The sequence below is a fragment of the Fukomys damarensis genome, unplaced genomic scaffold (assembly GCF_012274545.1).
Source record: "Fukomys damarensis isolate Sample0158 unplaced genomic scaffold, DMR_v1.0_HiC HiC_scaffold_39, whole genome shotgun sequence".
Lineage (NCBI taxonomy): Eukaryota > Metazoa > Chordata > Mammalia > Rodentia > Bathyergidae > Fukomys > Fukomys damarensis.
In genome coordinates, this window is record NW_022900951.1 from 65409112 (window position 1) to 65431327 (window position 22216).

A 22216-nucleotide genomic window follows, 5' to 3' on the forward strand; every position below is an offset into this window, starting at 1 on the left:
GTCAAGGTGCCCCCTAATCCTTCTTCAAAGAAGCAGAAGCAGAATCTGAAATAGTGGGAAGAGGGGAGAAGCAACACTTTGAGTTGAGTTACACTCATGTCAGGTAGACTGGAGGAAAGAGGACACTAGATAACCAGGGAGGACATGATTTAAACTGTCTCAGTCCTCTGAGGAAAGAAGGGGAGCAAAAGGAAGCTAGAGAGAGGAGCACAAGAACCAATGGTAAAGCAATGCTGTCCTCTAGTTGGTATGGGAAAATGGACATCAGATGCCTCTCCTGTCTCCTTCCCAGGATCAAATCACCTCTCAAAAGCTTTACCTCTGAACAAATAAAGCTTTAGGATGACATTATGTATCGAAACCACAACCTAGTTGCATAGATTATTTTACACTCTTTTAGTGTATGTGCATCCTTTGATTGAGATGTGTGACCTGTGGTTAACATGCTTGGATTTTGTTTTATGATACAATGTGCCAGCAAGTGTCTTTGATTGAAGAGTTAACATCATTTACATTTAGAGTTATTAGTGTAAGGTATTTACTTTGTCTTATCAATGCATCATTTCTCCAATGTGAATTCCTTTATTTTTTTTTTCATTGTGTTACCTACTCTCCCAGGTAGGTGTATAATTTCTTTTTGGGCTCTTTGTTGTCCATGGTATTATCTCTGCCTAGGAGTCCCTTAAATATTATCACAATGGCAGTTTAGTGGTTTTTATGGCTGTATCCAGACTACCCCCAAAGCCTCATGCAGACATAGGCACAGATTTTTGGAAGTGGCTGGATCTATAGTTTGTGATGCTGGGATTGATTCATGGTGCAGTGCTAGGACACAAGGCGCTAAGATTAAAGGTGTGAGTGCTGCCTGAATACAACATAAGGGACAGAAAGAAGGCTGCTATTGTTATTTGTTGCTCTTTTTGTTTGTAAATTCACTGCTTTTCTGCTTTTTGCCCACCATGAACTGTTTCTCCTCTGTGATGTCCCTGTGCCATGCCACTGTGGCTTAAAGCAGGCCCACTATGAATTGAAACTTCTACAAACTGTGAGACAAATAAACCTTTCGTTAACATTTGGTGTCAGGTATTTTGTCTCAGGAAAAAAAAAAGGTACTAAAATTTTCGTAACAAGAGTGGTGTAATGTTGGGGCATGAGAGGACAAATGGCTGAAGTGCTGACCCCGAGTCCAGGAATGCTGGTTCTCACTGGGGCACAGGTTTCCCAAAGGTGACATGATAGAGCAAAGTCCCTCCTCATAAACAACCCCCTAAATCTCTTCTTTGTTCCTGTTTCCAGTTTACACTCCCTTTTAGTTATAAAAAGATGTTGTTTAATCTAGATGTTGTCTTTAGTTTGAACAATGTGTATCTGCTCCTGCCTGCTTGTGACTGCTGTTAATCATCAAAATTCTGTGATCATGCTTCTGTGTGTGGCCCAGAAACTAGCTATAATGACTCTGGGTAAGAAATAAAATTTACCATTAGCCATCAGCTTTTGGTCATTCATTGTGTCCGTGGTCATCTTCCCAAGACCCCTCCTCAAGAAGGAGACTCCAACAGTGTAATACGTTGATGGTACCAGACCAGGTGGTTCACAGCCTTTGGAACTCGATGGTGGGAAGAGTTTGGAAAGGTTTCAAGATGCCAGCTGAAAAAGCAGCCCTGGAGCACCTTAAATTGTACTTGATGGGAGATTCTGGTCAGAGCCCAGAAGGCAAGAATGGTGAGAGAAATTCTGGTGGTAATGATCAGGCTCAGGGAGTTTCAGGTGGCAGGAACTGCATTGGTTGTTGGACTCCAGAAGATGTGTGTTATGTCTTGGCAGAAAGTTTATCTCCATTTTGTTCATATTCACAGAATTTACCTGAGACTGAGACTAAGTGCCGTACACTAATTTGTGGAAGACATTTCAAGACAGTCTAATATTGAGGCGGTGTCATGGCTACTGCTGGAGACTTATAGTCAAATTTACTTTGAGTATCAAGAGCAAAGAGCCAGTAGAGTGACTTAAATGTTTTGAATTTAACCAGAAACAAAGCCAGTAAATTTGTGGCCTGCAAAGTTGGAACAGAGGTGAAAGTTGTTGAAAAGAATAGTAAGAAAACACCAGGTATTCAGAGAACAATAGAAAAGATGGCCTGAGGACATAAAAAAACAGCAGGACCCCTCCCTTTGCAGCCTGAAATTTGCAAATGTGGACTTGGCTTAAAGAAGAGAGCACCAAAGTAGCATGTTCCAGAGTGACAGTGAATTAGGGAATTTGTTCCTTGGGATTTGGTTCATAGGCACTCAACTCCTAAAGCCAAGAGAGAAGGAAGCCTGGCTCCTACTCCAACTGGTGGTAGACCCTTGTATCATCCACATGGTGCTTGTTTTAGATACATACAAAATGTAAGAGTTGTGGGGTCAGGAAGGCTTTGCCCAGATTTCAGAAGACCTTGAGAGACCAGGCAGTGTGTCCCTGAGAAGGCAGTGTGTGAAGCTGTGAATGTGAAGCCAAAGGAGCACTGGAGACCTCATATGGTTGGAGAAGCCAGGAGCATGGACTGTCTTAGAAAGGTTGCCAGAATTGGGAAAAGCCAGACAAAGACAGAAGCCATGGGAGCTACAACCACCAGAAGTGCCATAGGGGCAAAGCCACCTGAGCCCTTTGGAGTTCACAACTTGCCACAGATTTCTGGAGATACTAGACATGGAACTACAGGATAAAATGTGTTCCTTGCTGGATTTTGGTGTTGCTTTGTTCCCAGTTCTTTTTATACCTGTTTACCTTTTTGAATGGTAATTGTTTATCTAATGTCACTGTGTATTGGAAGTGTTCAATTTTCATTTGTACAGGGCTCACAACTAAGAGTTTGCCTTAAATCTCAGAGGACTTTAGGCTTACACTTTTCAGCAATGCTGAAACTGTTAAGATTCAGCAACTCTTGGAGATGGACTAAATGACTTTTTCATAAAGGCATGTGCATGAATGAGATTTTTGGGGAGCAGTGGCAAGAGTGTATGGTTTGTATGTAGATGTCCTCACAAAGACTCATGCAATCAGAGGTGAGGCTTTTTGGAGGAGGCTGAATCTAGACTGGTGTGATACTCAGCATGTGATGCTGGGATTGATTCATGATGCAGTGTTAGGATTAAGGGTGTGTGTGCCACCTACTTCAAGGGTAGGTAGCATGGATACAATATAAGGTATAGAAAGAGGGCTGCTGTTGTCATTCATCATTTGCTGCTTGTTACTTCACTGTTTTTCTGCCTTCTGCCTGGCATGAACTGATTTTTCTCTGCAATGACCCTTTGCTGTGCCAACTTGCCTTATAGCTAGCCAACTCTGAATTGAATTCTCTATAAATTTGAGCCAAATAAACTTCCTTCTTTAACAATGAGTGTGAGATATTTTGTCTCAGTAGTGAGAAAAGACAGTGGTCATATACATTATATTTTGTTATAGAAATTCTTTTTTTCTCTGTTAGTTTAGAAGCCTAATTTTCCTGTATATTTATAGGGCTGACAATTGTTTTGTATTAGGGTTTAAAAAACTCACTCCAATCTCACCTAGTCTTAAAGTCTATGCTGGGAAATTCACTGTTATTCTGATGACTTTCCTTTATAGATTATTTAAGATTTTTCTCTAACAGCTTTTAGTATTCTTGCCTTTTGTTTAATTTGTGGAATTTGATTATGTTGTCTTTTGGGGAATCTCTTTTCTGGCTTTACACACACACACACACACACACACACACACGCCTTTTTTATTGAATACTGAATTATTTCCCAAGATTTCAAATTTTTTCTGGACGGGGTGAAGGAAGGGTAGGGGTTGCGGGAAAAATAAGAACCAAGACATGTCATGTAAAAGTATAAGTTCCCAATGATGAATGTAATTGCACCGTATAACTAAAAAGTACCAATAAACTCAATGATAAATTTTTTTCTATTATGGTTTCAGGAATACATTTTTATACCTACCAGTCATCTAATTTTTCTGTTATTCCTATAATTCATATGTTTCTTGAGAAGTATAGCAGCTTTTGGATCCAGCTGACATGGTGTATTGTTGTTTTCAGATTATCATTGAGTTTATTATCTATTACATTCACACAGTCTTTACTTTCTGGCACTGTCCACACATTCGTTAAATCTGTTGCTACCCATGCTTTCAATTGAACTTTTCATATTTTTTATTTGTTTGCTTTTTTATGGTTTCTAACTTTTTACCAAAATGGTCATTCATATCTTATATTGCCTTAATTCAAGTACTTTATTGTTTGTTCTTTTCAATCACTGAAAATTTTATTAGTAAAATCATTTTTAATTAAATCTTTGGAAGTGTGCTAAACATTTTACACATTTGCTTACATATTTCTTCTTTAATCTGATCATTTTGAACATTTTGTTTTTTTCTTTCCTTTTTTCCCATATAGCTTCTTCTACTTTAGTGGTGATGGAATCAGCTTTGGGTACATAAGATTTTTCAAGTTGATACTTGATTTTATGAGAGTGGCTTGATTTGCTTAACATGATAAACCCAATTCCATTCAACCTCCTGCAAATGACATGACTTCATTTTCCTTTATGGCTGAATAATGTTCCACTGTGTATGATGACCACAGTTTCTTTTTCATTCATTTATTGATGTCATCAATGCTGTCTCTAAAGCTTAGTTATTGTAAATTGTGTCACATCAAACATTGGTATTCAGGTATAACTATAGTATGCTAACATTAGTTCTTTTAGGAAAATACAAAAGATCAAATGGAATTTCTATTTTTACTTCTTTTGGAACATCTACATTGATTTCCGTAGAAATTTTACTAGTTTAAATTCTCACCTTTAACTCTCACCAACATTTATGAATTCATGTATCCTGGATGATATTAAATAATTGAGGTGAATCTGACCAAAGTGGTGAACAACTTTTATACAACATCCAGAAGATAAGTCAAAATTATGTTTCAACTTTTTAACATGTCACATTATTAGTTAATAACTAAGCTGCATAAATAACATGTTTTACTCATAAATCAGTATTCTCAAACTGAGCACACAACAAAACCAGTCACACAATCACTTTATTAAACCACAGACCCCTGGTTTCCAGTCCCAGAGTCTCTGATTTTGTAGGTCTGCAGTCGCTCCAAAAATCTGCATTCCTAGTGCATTACCAGATAATACTGATGGGGTTGTTTGAAAGACCAAGCTAAAAGAAGAACTACTTGCCTAAATTGAAATTGGATTCCTAAGGGTATTGAAAAATAATATGTTTATAATAACAGCAGCTTGATTAAGGCCATCTATATTTCTCAGATATCACCATTGAAGACTAGGAACATTGCAAGGGGGTAAAACCAGGAGCAAATAGATCAGGTGATTGAGGCCCTCATTCCATTGCTAGGATGGGGAATCTTTAGTGCAATAGTTTGTTATATGTTTTGGACCAAGGAACAAGGTATGTTATTTTCCATTGTATCATAACCTAAATGAGAATTTTTATTTCAAAAAGCCTGTTCTTTCTCTACCATGTCAGGAGAAACTTGAGCTGTATATATTCATGAGGTGCAGATAAATTAATCCTAAAGTTCACATAGAAAAAAAAATACACAAGGGAGGCTAGAAAACAGTGGAAAGGGAGAGCTTATGGCAGGGTATAACTAGCAAGACAAGATATTTAAACATTCTACTAGAAAGCCTCCACATATATAAAAAAGGAAAATGTAGCATTGAACAGATAAATCTTTGAGATAAAATAAAAAGCCTAGAAAAAGACACAACTACTTACAAAAACACAGTGTATGATAAAGGTAATGTTTCTTAAATAACTTTGGCAGAGTTAAGTGTTTTATAACTGGTACTAAGAAAATTAAGTAGCTGCATGTAAAAGGACAAAATTAGAATTATTTTTAACAAAATACACAAAAATACAATTCAAATGGATTACAGCACTAGATAAAAATCTACACAATTATCAAAAGAAAATTTTGGTAATGGTAAAAGTTATTTAAATATGAATACAAATTTAGATACAAAAGGGATGAATGTACTATTTGATTAAATTAGGAAATTTTAAATTGCATGAAAAAATACAAGGCTTATCTTTCTAGATTTGAAAAGATTAAAATGTGATAGACAAAAACATGAAAATAAATTTAACTTCACTCATAATAAATGAAATACAAACTAAAACTACACTGTGATACCATTTCTCATTTTGCAGGTTTGCAAAATTACCAAAATTTGCCAATGAACTCTACGGTAGAGCTATGGAAAAATAGGTGCTCTCATATATTGCTTGGAATAATGCAAAATGACAGAAAGCCTATGAAGGGTATTTAGCAATATCTAACAAAAGTACATATACACTTATCTTTTAATTGAGAAATTCTGCTTTCAGAAATGTACCATAATGAAATAACAACATTATAAAATGTATGCAAATTTTTTATTGCAGAATTATTTGTGATTGTAAAATATTGGAAATTACTGACACACTACAGGTATTTGGTTGAATAAAGTATAGAAAATATACACAATGAGTTATTATGCAGTTAAAGAATGTGGAGAATATGCATGATCTAATTTGGATTTACAGAGCATATTACATGAAAAAGTACAGTGCAACAGAATGAATACAGCTTAACTCTGTGTAAGAAAAATAACAAAACATACATTTATGGGTTATCTTAACATAAAGCAACACAGTTTCAAGGATGAACAAGAAAACAATGACATTCATTACCTGCAAGGAATGTGGAAAAATGTAGCAGGGAGGATATTTAAGGGAGTAACAGTTCTCTTGAGTATACCTTTCAATACAGTTTTGAATCATGTGTGTGTGTGTGTGTGTGTGTGTGTATATACATATATATATACACACACACATATATATTTACATATTCAAAAGAGAAATTACTGCAGTAATATTAGGGAAAGGGGGCTAAAATTGAAATATTAGAAAAATCCAAACAAATTTTAAATGGAAAACAACCACAGTAAAGAGAAATAACAACAAAAATTTAGCTATAAGTCATCCATCATTCCTACCTGACTAAGCCAACTGTACATCACCTGGAGTTCAAGGTCCTGAAGGTACACTGCGGAAGTGGATGTGACTTTAGGTATTCTCTGTTAGGGAAGAGTGGTACAGTGCATGAATTTTATGTAAGCATATGTATTTTTACAAGCGTATGTATGGAAAACATAGTGGGTGTCTAAAATAATTTTTTAACAAACATAGTTTCCTTCCCAGCATTGATTTTTCCATACTCTAGTTACATAAATTACTATGAGAAGTATCCCAGCTTTTCCCACTTTCAATGATAATTATTTCTTATGCACTTATCCTGTCCCCAGGAGCTAAACATGATAAGAAGTAAGGTTTGGATCTGCTAACTTGCCATCATGTAGAGCATGATAATGAGCTAGCATCGAAGACATGTCTGAGAGATTAAGAAAATGCTGCCATGACATTGACTAAGACAAGAATTCATCCAATAAATCCTCTTTGCATGTTTAAGCCAGTTTGAGTTAGGCATTATCACATTCAACTAAAGAAGCCCTAATTAATTTACTGCAGAATTGTGGTTTAAAACAATATTCTGCTCACTGATCTTTGCATAAATTTCCTCATTTTAAAAACTTAAATTTTTTTGTATCAGCAAAGTGTATCTTTAGAAGAATTATCATGCTTCCTCTCACATAATTATCATTTAATCTTTTGAGTTTATCATTACACTTTTCCTATCAGGAAGCTTATAGCTAAATTTAATGCTCAGATAAATTATCTGCTAACCCTGGCTATTGGCATATTTTTATTCTTATTTTTATAGTGTTTTGTGTTTCACATTTATCAGCATTATTATACATGTCTGTTGCTATAGACAACCTTGAATCTTTTAAGAAAGTGAATAAATTACATTAATTGTGTCTGGCAGAGAAACACGATAAACATTTGTTGACTATAAAAATACATCCATTAAATAGTTTTTCAGAAATTGAATGATCAGATATTAAATATGATGGCTTAGTTTAAAGCATTTTATAAACAAACAAAAATGTAAAATATCTATGTTCAGAAAATGAGTATCAAGTATACCACAATGTCTTGAAGCATAAAGACAGAATGCTGTGGCCTGAGGCCTAATTTACACAGATCGAGGCAGGTTGAGCAGGAGTAAAAGGAAGAACAGAACTACAGCGGAAGATTGCCTCATGGTTGTGTAAAGCTAGTTCTAGGTTCTAGAAGAAGCCAATTGCAAAAGTACTTTTAGAAATGGGTCCCTAAATTTTTTTTTCAGCTTTAATTGAGTTTATTGGTACATTTTAGGGATACAGTACAGTTACATTCATTGTTGGGATCTTGTACCTCTACATGACAAGTCTTGATTCTCATTTTTTCCCCTTACCCCTGCCCTCTCTTCACCCTTTCCTCCCCTCCCCATCTACAAATACTTTATTTTCATTTTTTCATTCTCTCACATTTTTTTTCCCTTATTACTCTTCCCTTACTCATTTCTCAGGTAAATATGATACTGCCAGAATCATGAGAAAAACAAATTATGGTTTCTCGTTTATGTTTCTCCTCACCTCCCATGAAACCTAAGTAGATTAAACCATGTTTAGCCTAAATAATTTCAGGTACTCAATGACTAAAAATGGATTCTCTATTTTGTTAGCAATGATGACAGAATGACAGAATGAAGTAATTTAGTGGGAATGTTTCTTAAAGTATTATGATGTGAAAATAGTGTTCAGATAATTTACTGAGTGGAATGGGAAATAGGATGCATGAAAGAAAAAGAGAAAACAGATTAAAAAGAAATAGCCAATGGGGAAGTAACTTTTATAGGCTTCCCAAAGTTGGCCTAGAATCTTCTGTCCTGTTTACAAAGTTGGGAAAACAAAACAAATACAAAAGAGGAGGAGGAAGAGGAGAGGACAAGGGTTACAAGAAGATATTGATCACTATGTTCCAAATGCATTCCTGAACCACATACATGAAGCTTCTATGTATATTTGTGTTATGGTTTTGACATAAAAGGTTCCAAAAATTTCTTATATGTGTGGAAGGTAATTGCAACATAGGATACTATTTTCATTTTTGAATTCATCCATTAATGAGTTCAGTAGTAGCTGAATATGCTGTTATGAGGTGGTGCTTAGTTGAAGGTGGATCACTGGGGGCATGAACTGCAAGGCTGTACTCTTATCCATAGCTCCTCCCTTCTCTGTTTCATGGCTGCTGCAATGGTTTTAGGACCTTTTCTTCTGACATTCCACTCTGATATTGTACTTCTGCTTTGGATCCTGCTGACCATCTTTTTGAATCATAAGCAATAAACCTCTTTTCTTTTAAGCTGTGAATATCAGATATTGTGTTGGGAAAATTACTAAGACAGATATTGATTTCAGAAGTGGGATTTCTGTGAATGTAACTGACCACGTGGTTCAGAAGACCATAGAAGTAGTTTGTGGGAGGAGTTTGATGCAAGAATGATGTAAACTGAGCTGGATGGCAGATTTTAGTCAGAGCTCATATGAACAGCAAGTTGACAGTAATGCAGACAGTAAAGGCTAGACTAAGGAGGTATCAACTGGTAATAAGGACTTCATGGGGAGGTGACTAGAGAGCATGTGTGTTATATTCTCACAGAAAATTTTTCATTTTTCCCATATCACCAGTCATTGGAAGAAACTAAAATTAAGTACAGTGGACTAATTAATCTTGTGGAGGAAATTTCAAAGCAGTCCAATATTAAAAGCATGATATGGGTACTGCTGGTTACTTTTAGTCAGATCTGTAGGAGCAAAATTGAGATCTGAAAAGTTTCCAATATTATCAGATAGGGAGTCCCTAAAAGTTGGGAACATGGGAAGGATGGCTGATGAAAAGGCTAATACTAAAACGACACCCAGGGTGTTGCATGAGGACAATAGTAAAGATGGCTTGAGGGAATCTCAGGAACTAGCAGAACCTCAACCTCTGTAGAGTCAAGGATAAAAAAAGTTTTCATTAGAAGAAAGAGCCCATGGGCGCCTTGCTTAGGAAATCCCTAGGGAGCTGGTTCACTGAGATTCATTTCACAGTGCTGAGACATCCTGGCACTCAAGAGACCTCTGCGGCCATGGCCTAGAACTTGATATCATCCATGCTGTGGTTGGTTTTATATGCATGCAGAATGCACATGTGAGGTCAGTGAGGTTTCCACCCAGATTTCAAAGGAAGGTCTAGAAGTTCATGCAGTATGCCCCTTTGAAGGCAGTCTGAAAAGCTGTGAGAGTGAAGCCCAAAGTGCGGGGGAAAATACAGGAAGTTGGAGATGGCAGCAATTCAGAGCGTCTCCTAGGATGATTCATAGGCAGTGAACAGATCCATTCAATGAGAGTCCACGGAGGCTACACCAGGCAAAATGCCATTGGTTCAGGGCTTCCCAAAGCCCTTTGGGGCTCACACCTCATCCCAACCTGCCTTAGCTGCTGGAGATGGAACAAGATTTGTTTGCCCTGCTCTGATATGATTCCTTTTTATCCCCTTATCCATTCCTTTTGGAATGGGAGTGGTTACCCTGTGCCACTGTATGCTGGAATCATTTAACTTTGTGTTTACTTACCACAGGGCTTTGATTCTTAGTAAAGACTTTGGACTTCGATTTTTTTTAGCAATGTTGAAACTCTGAAGAAATTTCTACTCTTAGAAATGATGAAATGTATATTGTATGAAATGAAAATCAGTCTTTTGAGGACGAGGGTGGAATGTTGTGGTTCAGATCTAAAATGTCCCCTGAAATTGTGTGCTTCACAGGTGGTTGAATCATAGGGGGTGCTATACTCACCAGTGCATTCATCCAAAGATGAACTGAGTAGCTATGCATACTGTTTAGGAAGTGAGGCCCGGTTGGAGGTGAGTCATTTCGGGTGTGACCTAGAAACATGTATTATTGTCCCCACCTTCTCTTCCTGCTACCTGGTTTTCATTGGTTGTGAACTGTTCCTTAACCATGATCTTTACCATCTTCTTCCTGCCTTGAAGCCAGCTGAACATGACTGACAATATGAATCAAGATAAACTTTTTAAAGTTGTCAGGTATTGTGTTCCGGTGACAAGAATGTGACTAATACAATATGAAAAACTGTAATAATTTAGCATGGCCTAGAAATGTGTGAGTTATTTTTTTCTAAATATCTGTTGTTCTACTTGATTCAAAGGTTAAAAGAATTTTGCCAATGATTTCAGACTAAGCTTTAGTTTGTCCTTAACTGCAAAACAGATTATCACCTAATTTGCAGATTGAAACATTTTCCTTATAAGTTCTAATTATTGTACATTTGCACGCTAATTTTCTTGGATTCCACTGTACTATATGTTTAGAAAAGTAATTTTAAAGTGGTATTACAATTGAGAAAATATCAAGGTACACACATAACCTAGCAGTATCCTAAAGCACTTGTTATTTTTGGTTCCTGAAAAATGTATATAACTTTTCATGAATTCTGCCATTAGCAGAATTTAATAGAAGCAGACATCCACAAATGATCTATATCCATAAATGATCAAGGAAGATCAGGTATAAAATGTTAGAAATTTGCAGCCTTTTTATTTAGAATCCATAGAATGCCAGTGTAATATAATATGGTATCTTGAGATTTGTTGCTCACAGAGTTTTAACAAGAACAAAAATAAATATAATATTTATGTCATCTTTGGCATGTTGTAAATTCAAAATCATAGCCATTACTTTAGCAGCACTGTCAAGTAAGAAACACTAAAATGCACTACTAGATTTGGTCTCATATGATAAAAAATGGAGTACAATGAATGAAAACTTCAAAGTTAAAAGGAACCATGCTTTAAAGAAAATAACTGTAAAATAAATAATGGTATAACATCAGTAATATATTCAAATTAAGAAAATACAGTTATCTGAAGGGAAAATTTTGCTCAATTGCAGCTTTTGCATTTTAAGTATACCATGAATTAAGTGTACACACAACTTCTATTTACATTATTTCTGTCTTGAGAAATACAATGGGATATGAGTGAATATAATACTTCTGTATTAGAAAATATAGGAAGTCAAAAGTGCTTGGAAATATTGACAAACCAATTTTTAAAAATGTGGCTATAGTAATCTATGCTCTTTTCATAAATCCTATGTAATTCACAGCTACCAGTATTATACCTATTTAAAAACTTCGAACACAGCAAAACCACATTTTTCCTTTTTTGTGCTATGGAATTTAATTCAAGATAAATTTTTCATTTCTAAACCATTCTGGCATTTGGATATTTAAGACTTTATGTATAGCTTTAAAAATGGTGTTTTTTAGACTGCTTTTCTGTTGTTTAAAAATAATTCTATTACCCTAAACCCTAAAAAAAACAAAAAAAACAAAAAAACCTTTAAGGAGTCTCCTGTAAGCCCTATCAATTTCAGAAAAAACAAATATGAAGACAAATCAAATTACCACAGTAGCATTAGTCAATAGAGGTAAAAGGAAATAATCTAATTGGTCACAAAACATCAGTTATTAAGAAACTGATGCACTTAATACATACATTTTCTAGAAATGCCTCACATGAAATTAGATATTTAATAAAAATCTTTTGAAGATTAGTTATCATAACTAGACAAGTAGAATGAAGCATAACAGTAATCCAAAAAAGTACAATTGTCCAAGGTTTAGAAATGTAAACAGAACAAATCCTAACTTTGATAGCCCATAATTGAAAGGTACATAATTTGCCAATATAATGTAAGTAATCTTGAATTTCTGTATTCTAAAAGTACATTTATATTTTTTACATAACATATTTCAGAAAAACTACTACCTGTAATTTAGGACTTGCTGTATCTGCAAGCACAGTTCCCCCATGTATTAGCACTAAATTGAGTTGATAAAGCATTATAATTTTACTCAAATCATATAATAGACCTCACTATATAAAAAAATCAATACATCCATGAGTATATGTTATACATACCAAAAATGCCCAAAAAGGCTTCAAAATGCCAAAAAAAAAAATCTAAAGAAGCTCAATAGTTGTTTGGCCAATCTCTATTTATTATGGCTTGTATTCTTGTTTCCAAATAACATTGTGATATATAGGATCTCTATTTCCTATAATCTAAAGAAAAGATCCATGGATTAATTTATTCAAACTTTCTGTGCTTTTGTTTCTTTGATAACACATTGAACAGTGGGAAAAATGTCCTTATGTTATATAAATCATGTAATGTGCTAATCAGCAATACAGACAAATACGGGCTTGACAATATATACAGAAATGACTGTCAATTCCTGCCTCCCTTTATACCATTTTGGCATATAAGTTCAATATTTAAAACATGTGGAAGCTTTTAAGAGAAAATGTAGATAAAAACATAGAAAGGAAGGAACTGTTAAAAAAATGTAGTAGTTTACTGGCTACTCTGACCTTGGGACCTACTGTGTAGATTCCTTTTCCAAAGTACATCTTTCCTAATAATAACTGAATTTAAAAGTATTCTCATTTTGATTGGTTGCCTGAAATTCCTACAACTAGAAATTCATCTGTTTAATAGATATTTTCTTTGTTAAATGTGAATTGCCTCTTAGTGGTTAATATAAAAATGTGAATCAATTTAATAAGATAACTTGCCTTTACCTCAGGTAAAAATAGCCATCCTAGGACAATGGAGGTCCTGCTTTGGGAAGGGAAAAAGAAGTGAGATAATCCTGGAGAAGAAAATCATTCTGAGGATAATAATGGGGTACTGCTGTGAGGTGCTCAAGTGAAATGGTATGAGAGGGGTGGAAAGCAAGAGAAAAGAGAAAATAGAGAGGGCCGAGGAAAATCTTTGTTTAGTCCAAGTGGTAATATTTCTAGTGAGCCTTAGAGCCCAGGGTATGAGGGTTTTTTTTTTTTTCATTCATTCTTGAAGGGTTTATTTCTGTAAGTGTACTATTCAATATATAAAATTAAATTTCTGTGTACAGTACTATTTTAACATGTTGATTCAATGGGAGAGACTTTGTAGACACCAAGCATCTGTTGTTCTTAAGTTTGTGAGTTGCCTAACATAAGGAAGCACTTCCAACTACCCAGAGATACTACTGAAAATGTTTTGCTATGTTTAATGGCAATCAATTATAAAAAAAAAAAAGTTTAAGCATTTCTTCATTTAACAAAATAGGCTAGTTAGATCTTTATGAAAAGACTGAAACCACTGTTTTCTGCACAACATCACAGTCATCAGCACTGCATTCTAATTTGCTTGCAAAGTTTTCCTGAGTTTATTCAAAGTAACATGTGCTTTAGGGAAACACATTATTAGTCTATCTGAGCTTTAGGATGATAGATTATTAAGCCTTTAGTGAATACTGTTTTCATTTAAGAAATATTAGCTTAATATCCTTTCCCTTCCAGAAAAATAATAAAAACTCAAAACTATGTTATCAGTATGTACTATCAAAATCATTAATTAGAAAGAAAACTACAAAATAACAGTTCATGAATCTATTAGAAATCACACTATCCTAAAATCTTATAGACAGAATTTTTTAAAAAGCATTTATAGATCCCTCATAAAAACATTACATTTAAATCTGCATTTGTTGACTATAGAGTTCACCCCCCCACCAAAAAAAACCCACATGATTAGGCAGTCCTCTCTGAGCTCCTTCTACAAATGAAGGTATAGTTTGAAACTTCCTTTTATAGTACTTTGCACCCCCACTACTACTGCTAGATTAACAGAAAACTTCTTCAAGATTATTTTGAATATGCTGTGTATTTTACACATTATCAAAGCTCACTGGACAGTAAGAAATCATGATATTCATTTCTCATTTTTCATAGTGTTCCTTTCATGATGGGACTTATATGGCATGACTCTACTGAGCAAATTAAAGAAAAATTAAGGTTATCTACTTTTAAAAATCACTGATTATAAAAAAATCTGGAGGTTATTTTGTGATAACTTTTCACTTTCCAATTTTATGTCCCCTAATGTTATTCAAAAGCATACGTGGAAATAGTATATGTCCTGAAAGTACAATATCAAAATTATACTCGAGTTTGACTTATCAATTCTGATGGAAGGAAGGCAAACAACAACAAGATAAAGACATAAGGAAAATAATTCAAAATATAGGCACAAAAATTGTTATATGCATGTAGTTAATGTAATAAAGAAATGTGAGGAAAGAAAATGCCACATTGGAAAAAAAACATGAAATATTATACCAGCCTATTTCTAAATAATGTTTTCATGTGGCATTATATGTTTTGTAATGTCTTTCAATTATTTCAAAAAACACCTCAAATGATACATACATTTTTATATCACATTCAGGAAACAACTTTGTGCATGGGGTATAGATTACTTACATTATAAAGAGAATATGTATAGTTTATTTTATTAAATACCAAAGTTACATGTCTTCTAACCTAACCATATACTCAGCAATCAACTCTTTGTAAATTAAGCAAAATAAACTCTACAGCAAAGAGTACATGTTGCACACACAAGTAACTCTCTTACATTCACTAGACAAAATTTATATTCTTCAGTTTATATTCATGAATTCTTTCTGTCAGTAATAGTAGTCATGGTATTTTCTTCAACAACACAAAATGATTCTTTAAAATTTCAGCATTCAGAGAAAACAATACATATTACACAGTGGTACTGAATTATGAATTTAATAGTAAGATGTTTTGGCCAGATTATATATAAATATGATTTTTATTTTTATTTTGGTACCAGGGATTGAACTTGGGTCCTTGTGCTTGCAAGGCAGGCCACCGAATGGCTGAACTAAATCCCCGGCCCATAAATATGATTTTTAAAATGTAGTCAAATTTTATGCAGATCATAAATATTACTTCCTATTTAAAATATTAATTTATTTTCTTGAAGTATAATTATCATATAGCAATGTCTAAAATTTACGGAGATATATTATACTGTATCATATGTGCTAAGTGCACAAATACATTATCGTTAAGTTTCACCCAAATAACCATAGTATTTCAGATAAATCCATGTGTAACACTGTACTTCAAAGCACATGGATGTCAGGAAAAAAAAAACAGTGCAGCTCATGTATAAATGGGTGGAAAATGAGTAAATCCAATTGACTAACCTGAAAGTCAGCTTACATAACGCCAGACAGTGTCAACATCATGTAGTTTATTTTCAAAGTCTTAATTGTGGCATACTAAGAAGATTACAAGAACAGTATAAACCCTTTGGCTAAACAATTATTCACCTGTACTACAATTCCTTTATATGTAAACTCTTAAAAGTTTTATGTAAACCTCTCTAGATGTGGCCACTTACAGTTAATATACAGAATTGCCAGCACACATTAGTAATGATTTAACTTGTGGAAAAACTTTGGCACCAATCATCAGAAATTTGTATTTTAGCACAAATGTATTTTGTTCTGGCACCAAAATACTATGACTACATTTTACTAACTACAAAGAGTCAAATAAATTGAGTCCTTTGGTTGTGCATAATAAGATTCTATAATACAGTACTTGATTTTGTTTCCTTAAGAAAAAAGTCTGTATTTCAGGATCTGATGTTAAAAAATACTGACATTGCTTGGCATTATGCTATAAGTATATTGATTATTGTTACTGAGCCCCCAAATAATTACTGTATGAAACAGGAAAAAATAGAGTAACTTTATTTGAAAGAATTTTTAGAAGCTAGTGTGCAGAGAAGTTAAGACTTGTTGAGATCAATTATATGCTTAAATAAAAACTTGGACACTGCTGTAAAACAACATAATATGAATATTATGGACCTGTATATTTTTTAAAATCTTACTTGCCCTAAAAGGGGGACTTAAATAGAATATTCAAGTAATGCAACAGAAAATAATGCCTCTGATATGAAATTAGGCAAAAAGCCACATGTTTAATTTTCTCTTCATCCAGGTTAGCCGAGGAACAATGCAAATCTTACAAGCCAGTTGATGTTCGCTTTTTCATACTCCGTCGCTGAGCTAGGCTCGAAGCAGCAACAGGCTCTAGGATTGGTTGAAAAGTCTTACGCATCAGAGCAGAATATGTGGCAACCACTGCTCCCTTAAATAATAATAAAACAACCAAGTAAGTAACAATTTCTGGAGTAAAAAACAAAAAACAAAACTCCTGCATTATGTCATAAGTCGTGTTTCTAGAATAAAACTTTTCCATAGGAAAATAATGGTATATTCATAATATTGACTTAGCCTTGATAAATCAATACCTGGTTATTCTATTTTTCAATTAATTGACAATGTTTCTTACAAAAAGTTTTTAAACACTAAAATTTAAAATCTAGTTTCAGGGACTGTGAATACAGGAATTGTTACAGATGGTAATAATGTAGTTGTAAATAATAGAAATTTTTGTTTCCATCTGAAACTTAAATTTAATTCACTCCTAGCCAAGGTGTCAATCAAAACAAAAGCAAGTGAAACTAAAATATTTTTATATTAACATAAGAAAAGCAGTAGTAAAGAAAGTGAAGAAGAGTATATGACTCCTATTTTAAAGAAAAAAAATAAAAATATATTCTTAAGAAATAAAGGTGCTTTAAGGAATTATTTAAGCATCATCAATGAAGGTCACATGAAAACTTCATTAGGTGATAAGTATTTAGAAATCATATGCAAGTATATTTGTTTTACCTTAACAACATGTGATGCATCATTACTTTTAGGCTGATCATTCGGCAGCTGGTCTCTGTGGGTTATCCATGAGTGTTTTAATACTTGCTGAGTAGTGTACCGCTGATGAGGGTCTACATGAAGCATGTGAGACAGCAAATCCTAAATAAAAATGAATAATTTATAAGAATAATATGTAACATTTCATATTTTCTCAAAATAAGAAAACATCAATAACTTTGTAATATGTTTTCTCTCACTATATTTAGCTCTGCAGTTATCTGTCAAAAAAGATAACTAGAAAAAGATTTTTTCTAATACAGTAAATCCTTGTTCATTATTTTTAAATCAGGGAATGTCACATTTCTGGAACCAGACTATTGTTAGTGATAGAGGAGGAAAATGTGAAGTGAGAGGATTTACCCTGGGATAGGCTGAATAGTCAACAGGACAGAAGAGCTATTGGACTTTGCTGGTAAACTGGGACCTAAGGAATAAAGAAAGGTACAATATAGAAGGGAAGGTCCCATGTAGTTAATTATTTAAGAAGTAGGGTCTTGTATAACATACTAAAGAAAACAAAACATAAATCCAAGTTATCGACTGGCTTCTAACATTGTAGTGCTATGAACATTACAGTTTTTTTTTAATCACAGTAACTGTGAATATGCCTGTTCAATTTCTATTGTAACAAAAATGTTGTGAACTAAACATATCATCAAAATAAAGCACAATTTTAAATACATTACATTATGTAATATCTTTAAACTACTCCTACTCTTTTTTGGAAAAAGTAAACTCTCCTTAAGAATTATTATTTTTTTTAAATTGATACTATTATGATTTAATTTGGTGGGCTTAAAAAACACACAAATCAATAGAATACATTTTTCTAAGGTACACATATAGCAAAACAAACAAATGGAAGGTACATTAGATAGATGTATATTAATTAGAATTAATTCATTGATGTGCTTATGGTGGGGAAGAACAACAGTGGACTTGGAGGATGAAGGAAAAAGGAAAATAATAAAACAATAAAATAAAACAAAAAGTCCTTTACTCAGATTCCCATATTTAGCAAACAAAAATAAAGACACCCAGTTAAGTTTGAATTTCAGATAAACAATGTAATCTGCCCAGTTAAATTTGAATTTAAGATAAGGAACATTATATTTTAGTGTAAGCCTGTTGTCACGCTTAGGATTATTTTTAATATGAAAACAAAATTATCATTGTAAATCTTTCATAAATATCAAAAGCAATGAAATATATTAAATCATAATATCAAATTCTAATAATAAAATTATTGCTTGAAACTATGTAAAGGAGTAGGACAGTCAAACATAATCTATTGGGAAAATGACAGATAAGCAGAAGTAAATGTAAAATTAATAATAAACATAAGATAATGAATTATTTTAATAAAACACACCTAAATGACAAACAATTAAAAATAGAACTATCATATGATTTATCAATCCCACTACTGTGCACATATACAGAGGAAATGAGATCAGTATCTCAAAAAGACATCTGCAATCCCATGTTGGTTGTAGCATTAACCAAGTAATAAAACCACCTAAGTGTTCATTAGCTAATAAACAGGTAAAAGAAAATCTGACAAAGATGCAATAGAATACTATTCAGCCACGAAAACAATGAAGTCCTGCCACGTGTGACAACATGGATGGAACTGAGGACACTCTATTAAGTAAGTGAAGAACTGAAAGAAATTATCACATGATCTTACTCATTACATAGAACGTTTAAATTCAATCTCATAGAAACTGAGAGTAAAATGATGTTACCAGGGGCGGAAGAACATAGGTGGGAGGGAGGGATGGGAAAAGTGTGATCCCTGGTTAATAATTTACAGTAGCAAAAAGTTCTACCATAGATAGAGAGAGTTCACGGTACATTTCAAAAAGCAAGAAAAAATGATTTTCGAAGTTTTCACCAGAAAAATTATACATACTTGAGGAGACAGATGTTTACCCTGATTTAAACATCACACAATGTATACATGTATTGAAACATCACATTGCATTCCATTAATAGGTACAATTTTTATGTGACAGTTAAATTAACTAACTGCGCCAAAACAAGGTAAATGTCAATACTCCAAGGACTTCTGCTTCCTGCCTCGATGGAGTACTAGGGACTAGATTTACCTAAACACCAAAACCTGAAAAAAAACACCAAAGAACTAAAACCAAAAAGTTATCAAATATAATGAAACAATTTTGAGGAAATTAGTCAGTGAAGGAGAAGACTCCTAAGAAATGGGAAGCAAATCAGGTAAACAACATGATTGTCCTATCTTATCACCTCTAGAGAGTATTCTCTATACTGTACAGATAAGGGAAACGCAGCCAGAGCCTGTGGGCTTCAGTTGAGGAGACAGAACTAAGAGGCGCTCAAGGCAGATGGAGTTAGCAGGATAGAATAAGAGAGAGATGAGAGGAGCATAGAAAAAAAGAATTATGTTCTGTAGAGGATTTTTCTCAAGTATTCAGATTACTACTAATAAATACATATTTGAGAAAGCAAGTGAAGGCCTTCAGAAGAACTATCTAAAATGACTGGAGGGAAATATGAACTAATAATACATGGTAGGTCTTACAAATTTATACAAATAAAGTATCATTTCAAACTATTTAGTTTCAAGTTGGGAAGGCAAAATTCACAGAAAAAACATTATCATGACCCTTTAAACTGTAAATGTTGAAAACATTGCTTTTAAAATTTTTAAATATAATTTATTTGTATGGTTTACAAAAAGTATGAATAAAAATGCTACCATGAAAACAGAATAAATCATGAAAGGTGGGGAATACTATGGTCTCATCAGCTCGACTGAAAAACCTCATAATTCATAAAGTATTTGATAGAGTATTTGGAAAGATCTTGTCTGAATAGTAAGTAGCCTCACACTAAACACTGTTTTAGTCTTGCTTTAAAAATCTTAAAATAAGACTCAGAATAAAGCTAAGAATATTAAATAGGAATACAAATATGCAGTATTCACCAAGATAAAAATCAGTATGCCTCACATCTTACCTAAACAGGAGGTGTTCAAAAACTGGAGGAAAGTAGTGAGGAGAAAAACTGAAAGTCAATCAAAACTGACCTAGAACTGATATGTTAGAATTAGTAAATGACATTAAAATACTTATTATAACTTTATTCCAGAGGTTCAAAAGTTAAATAGAGACAGAGAAGAGAGAAAAAGACCCATATCAAAAATCTAGAAATGAAAATTAAAATGTAAGATTAAAACTTAATATAACAGAACATTTAGCAGAAAAAGATTGCTGAAGATAGTTACAGAGTCAGAGTACAAAACAAGCAAAAGCACAGAACATCAATTAGCTGTGGAAGAACTTCAGGTTGACTAGAATATATGTGCAATCAGAGCCCTAGAAGAAAAGGGGGCCAGATAAAATGATGGAAAAAAATTCAATCCCAAATTTGGTGAAAATCTGAATCCAAAAAGCTCACTGAAGCCCAAACATAAGAAAAATAAAGAAAATTGCATAAAGGCAAATCAAAACCATATTTCTCAAAACCCACCATACAGAGAAAATCTTATAAGTAACAAAATGGGGAAAAAGAATGTTACATATAGTTAAACAAATATAAAAATAAAAATAGATTTATTATCAGAAAAATTTTAAATGAGAAGACTGAACAATAATAACTTTTAAATACATAAACATAGGTGTCTGATTTATTTTACTCAGAAGCATGGTGTTAAGGTGCATCTATTTACCTAAAAATGTCTCAAGTTTATCCTTCTTTGTGGCAGTGTGGCACTTCATTGTATACAAAAAAAAACACACACACTACATTTTCTTTATTCATTCATCCATTATTTGGCATCTAGGCCATATCCAAGATTTAAATATTACCAATTGTGCTGCTATAAACATGAGTGTGCATATATTGCTGTGGTAAGATGCTTTTAATTCTCTTAGGAAGATGCCAAGAAGGGGACTAACTGGGTGAAATGGATCCTCTAGTGTTAGATTTTGAAGAATCTCCATACTGATTTGAATTTTGGTTCTATCAACTTACACTCCCACCAATAGCGGAGAAGGGTTCCTTTTTCCCCACAATCTTGCCCGCATTTGTTACAGATTGATTTTTTAATGATAGCCATTTTGCATTGTTTCTCTTGTGTGAGAAAATAAAAGCATAAATAAAGGCCAAAATAGATGATAGATATTGAGAAGTATGAAGAAAATGTTGAAATGGGAAGGCAAAAAAGGGAGGGGGCAGGAGGAAGGAAGGAAGGGAAAAGGAAAAAAGGAGAATAGAAGGAAAAAATGGAAGCAAAGCTTCTGTGAATAAGCAGCGAAAAAAGAGTTGAGGGGAGGGGAGGGAAATGGGGAAAAGAAAGAAGAATCAAGATAAATTATGTACTGGTACAAATTCCAAAAGATAAATATGATCATTATGTATATCCAAAGCATACCAGAAAAATTAATAAAAAAAATTTAGTGAAACAAAAACTGTCAACTTAGAATTTTACAATGAATGAAAATATCTTTCTTTTTTTTTTTTTTTTT

General features: G+C 33.5%; 1 protein-coding gene across 1 annotated transcript in view; it reads right to left on the reverse strand.

Annotated features, from left to right (window-relative positions):
• Positions 1 to 6969: 6969 nt before the first annotated feature.
• Rps6ka6 (ribosomal protein S6 kinase A6) overlaps positions 6970 to 22216 on the reverse strand; it is a 168624-nt gene continuing 153377 nt past the window's right edge. Inside the window, exons 21-23 of the mRNA XM_010612862.2 lie at positions 17664 to 17804; positions 16955 to 17076; positions 6970 to 7118 (exon numbers count right to left, since the gene is read on the reverse strand). Of these exons, the coding sequence (XP_010611164.2) occupies positions 7058 to 7118; positions 16955 to 17076; positions 17664 to 17804 (324 nt within the window). The 3' untranslated portion in view covers positions 6970 to 7057. The remainder of the gene's footprint in view (positions 7119 to 16954; positions 17077 to 17663; positions 17805 to 22216) is intronic.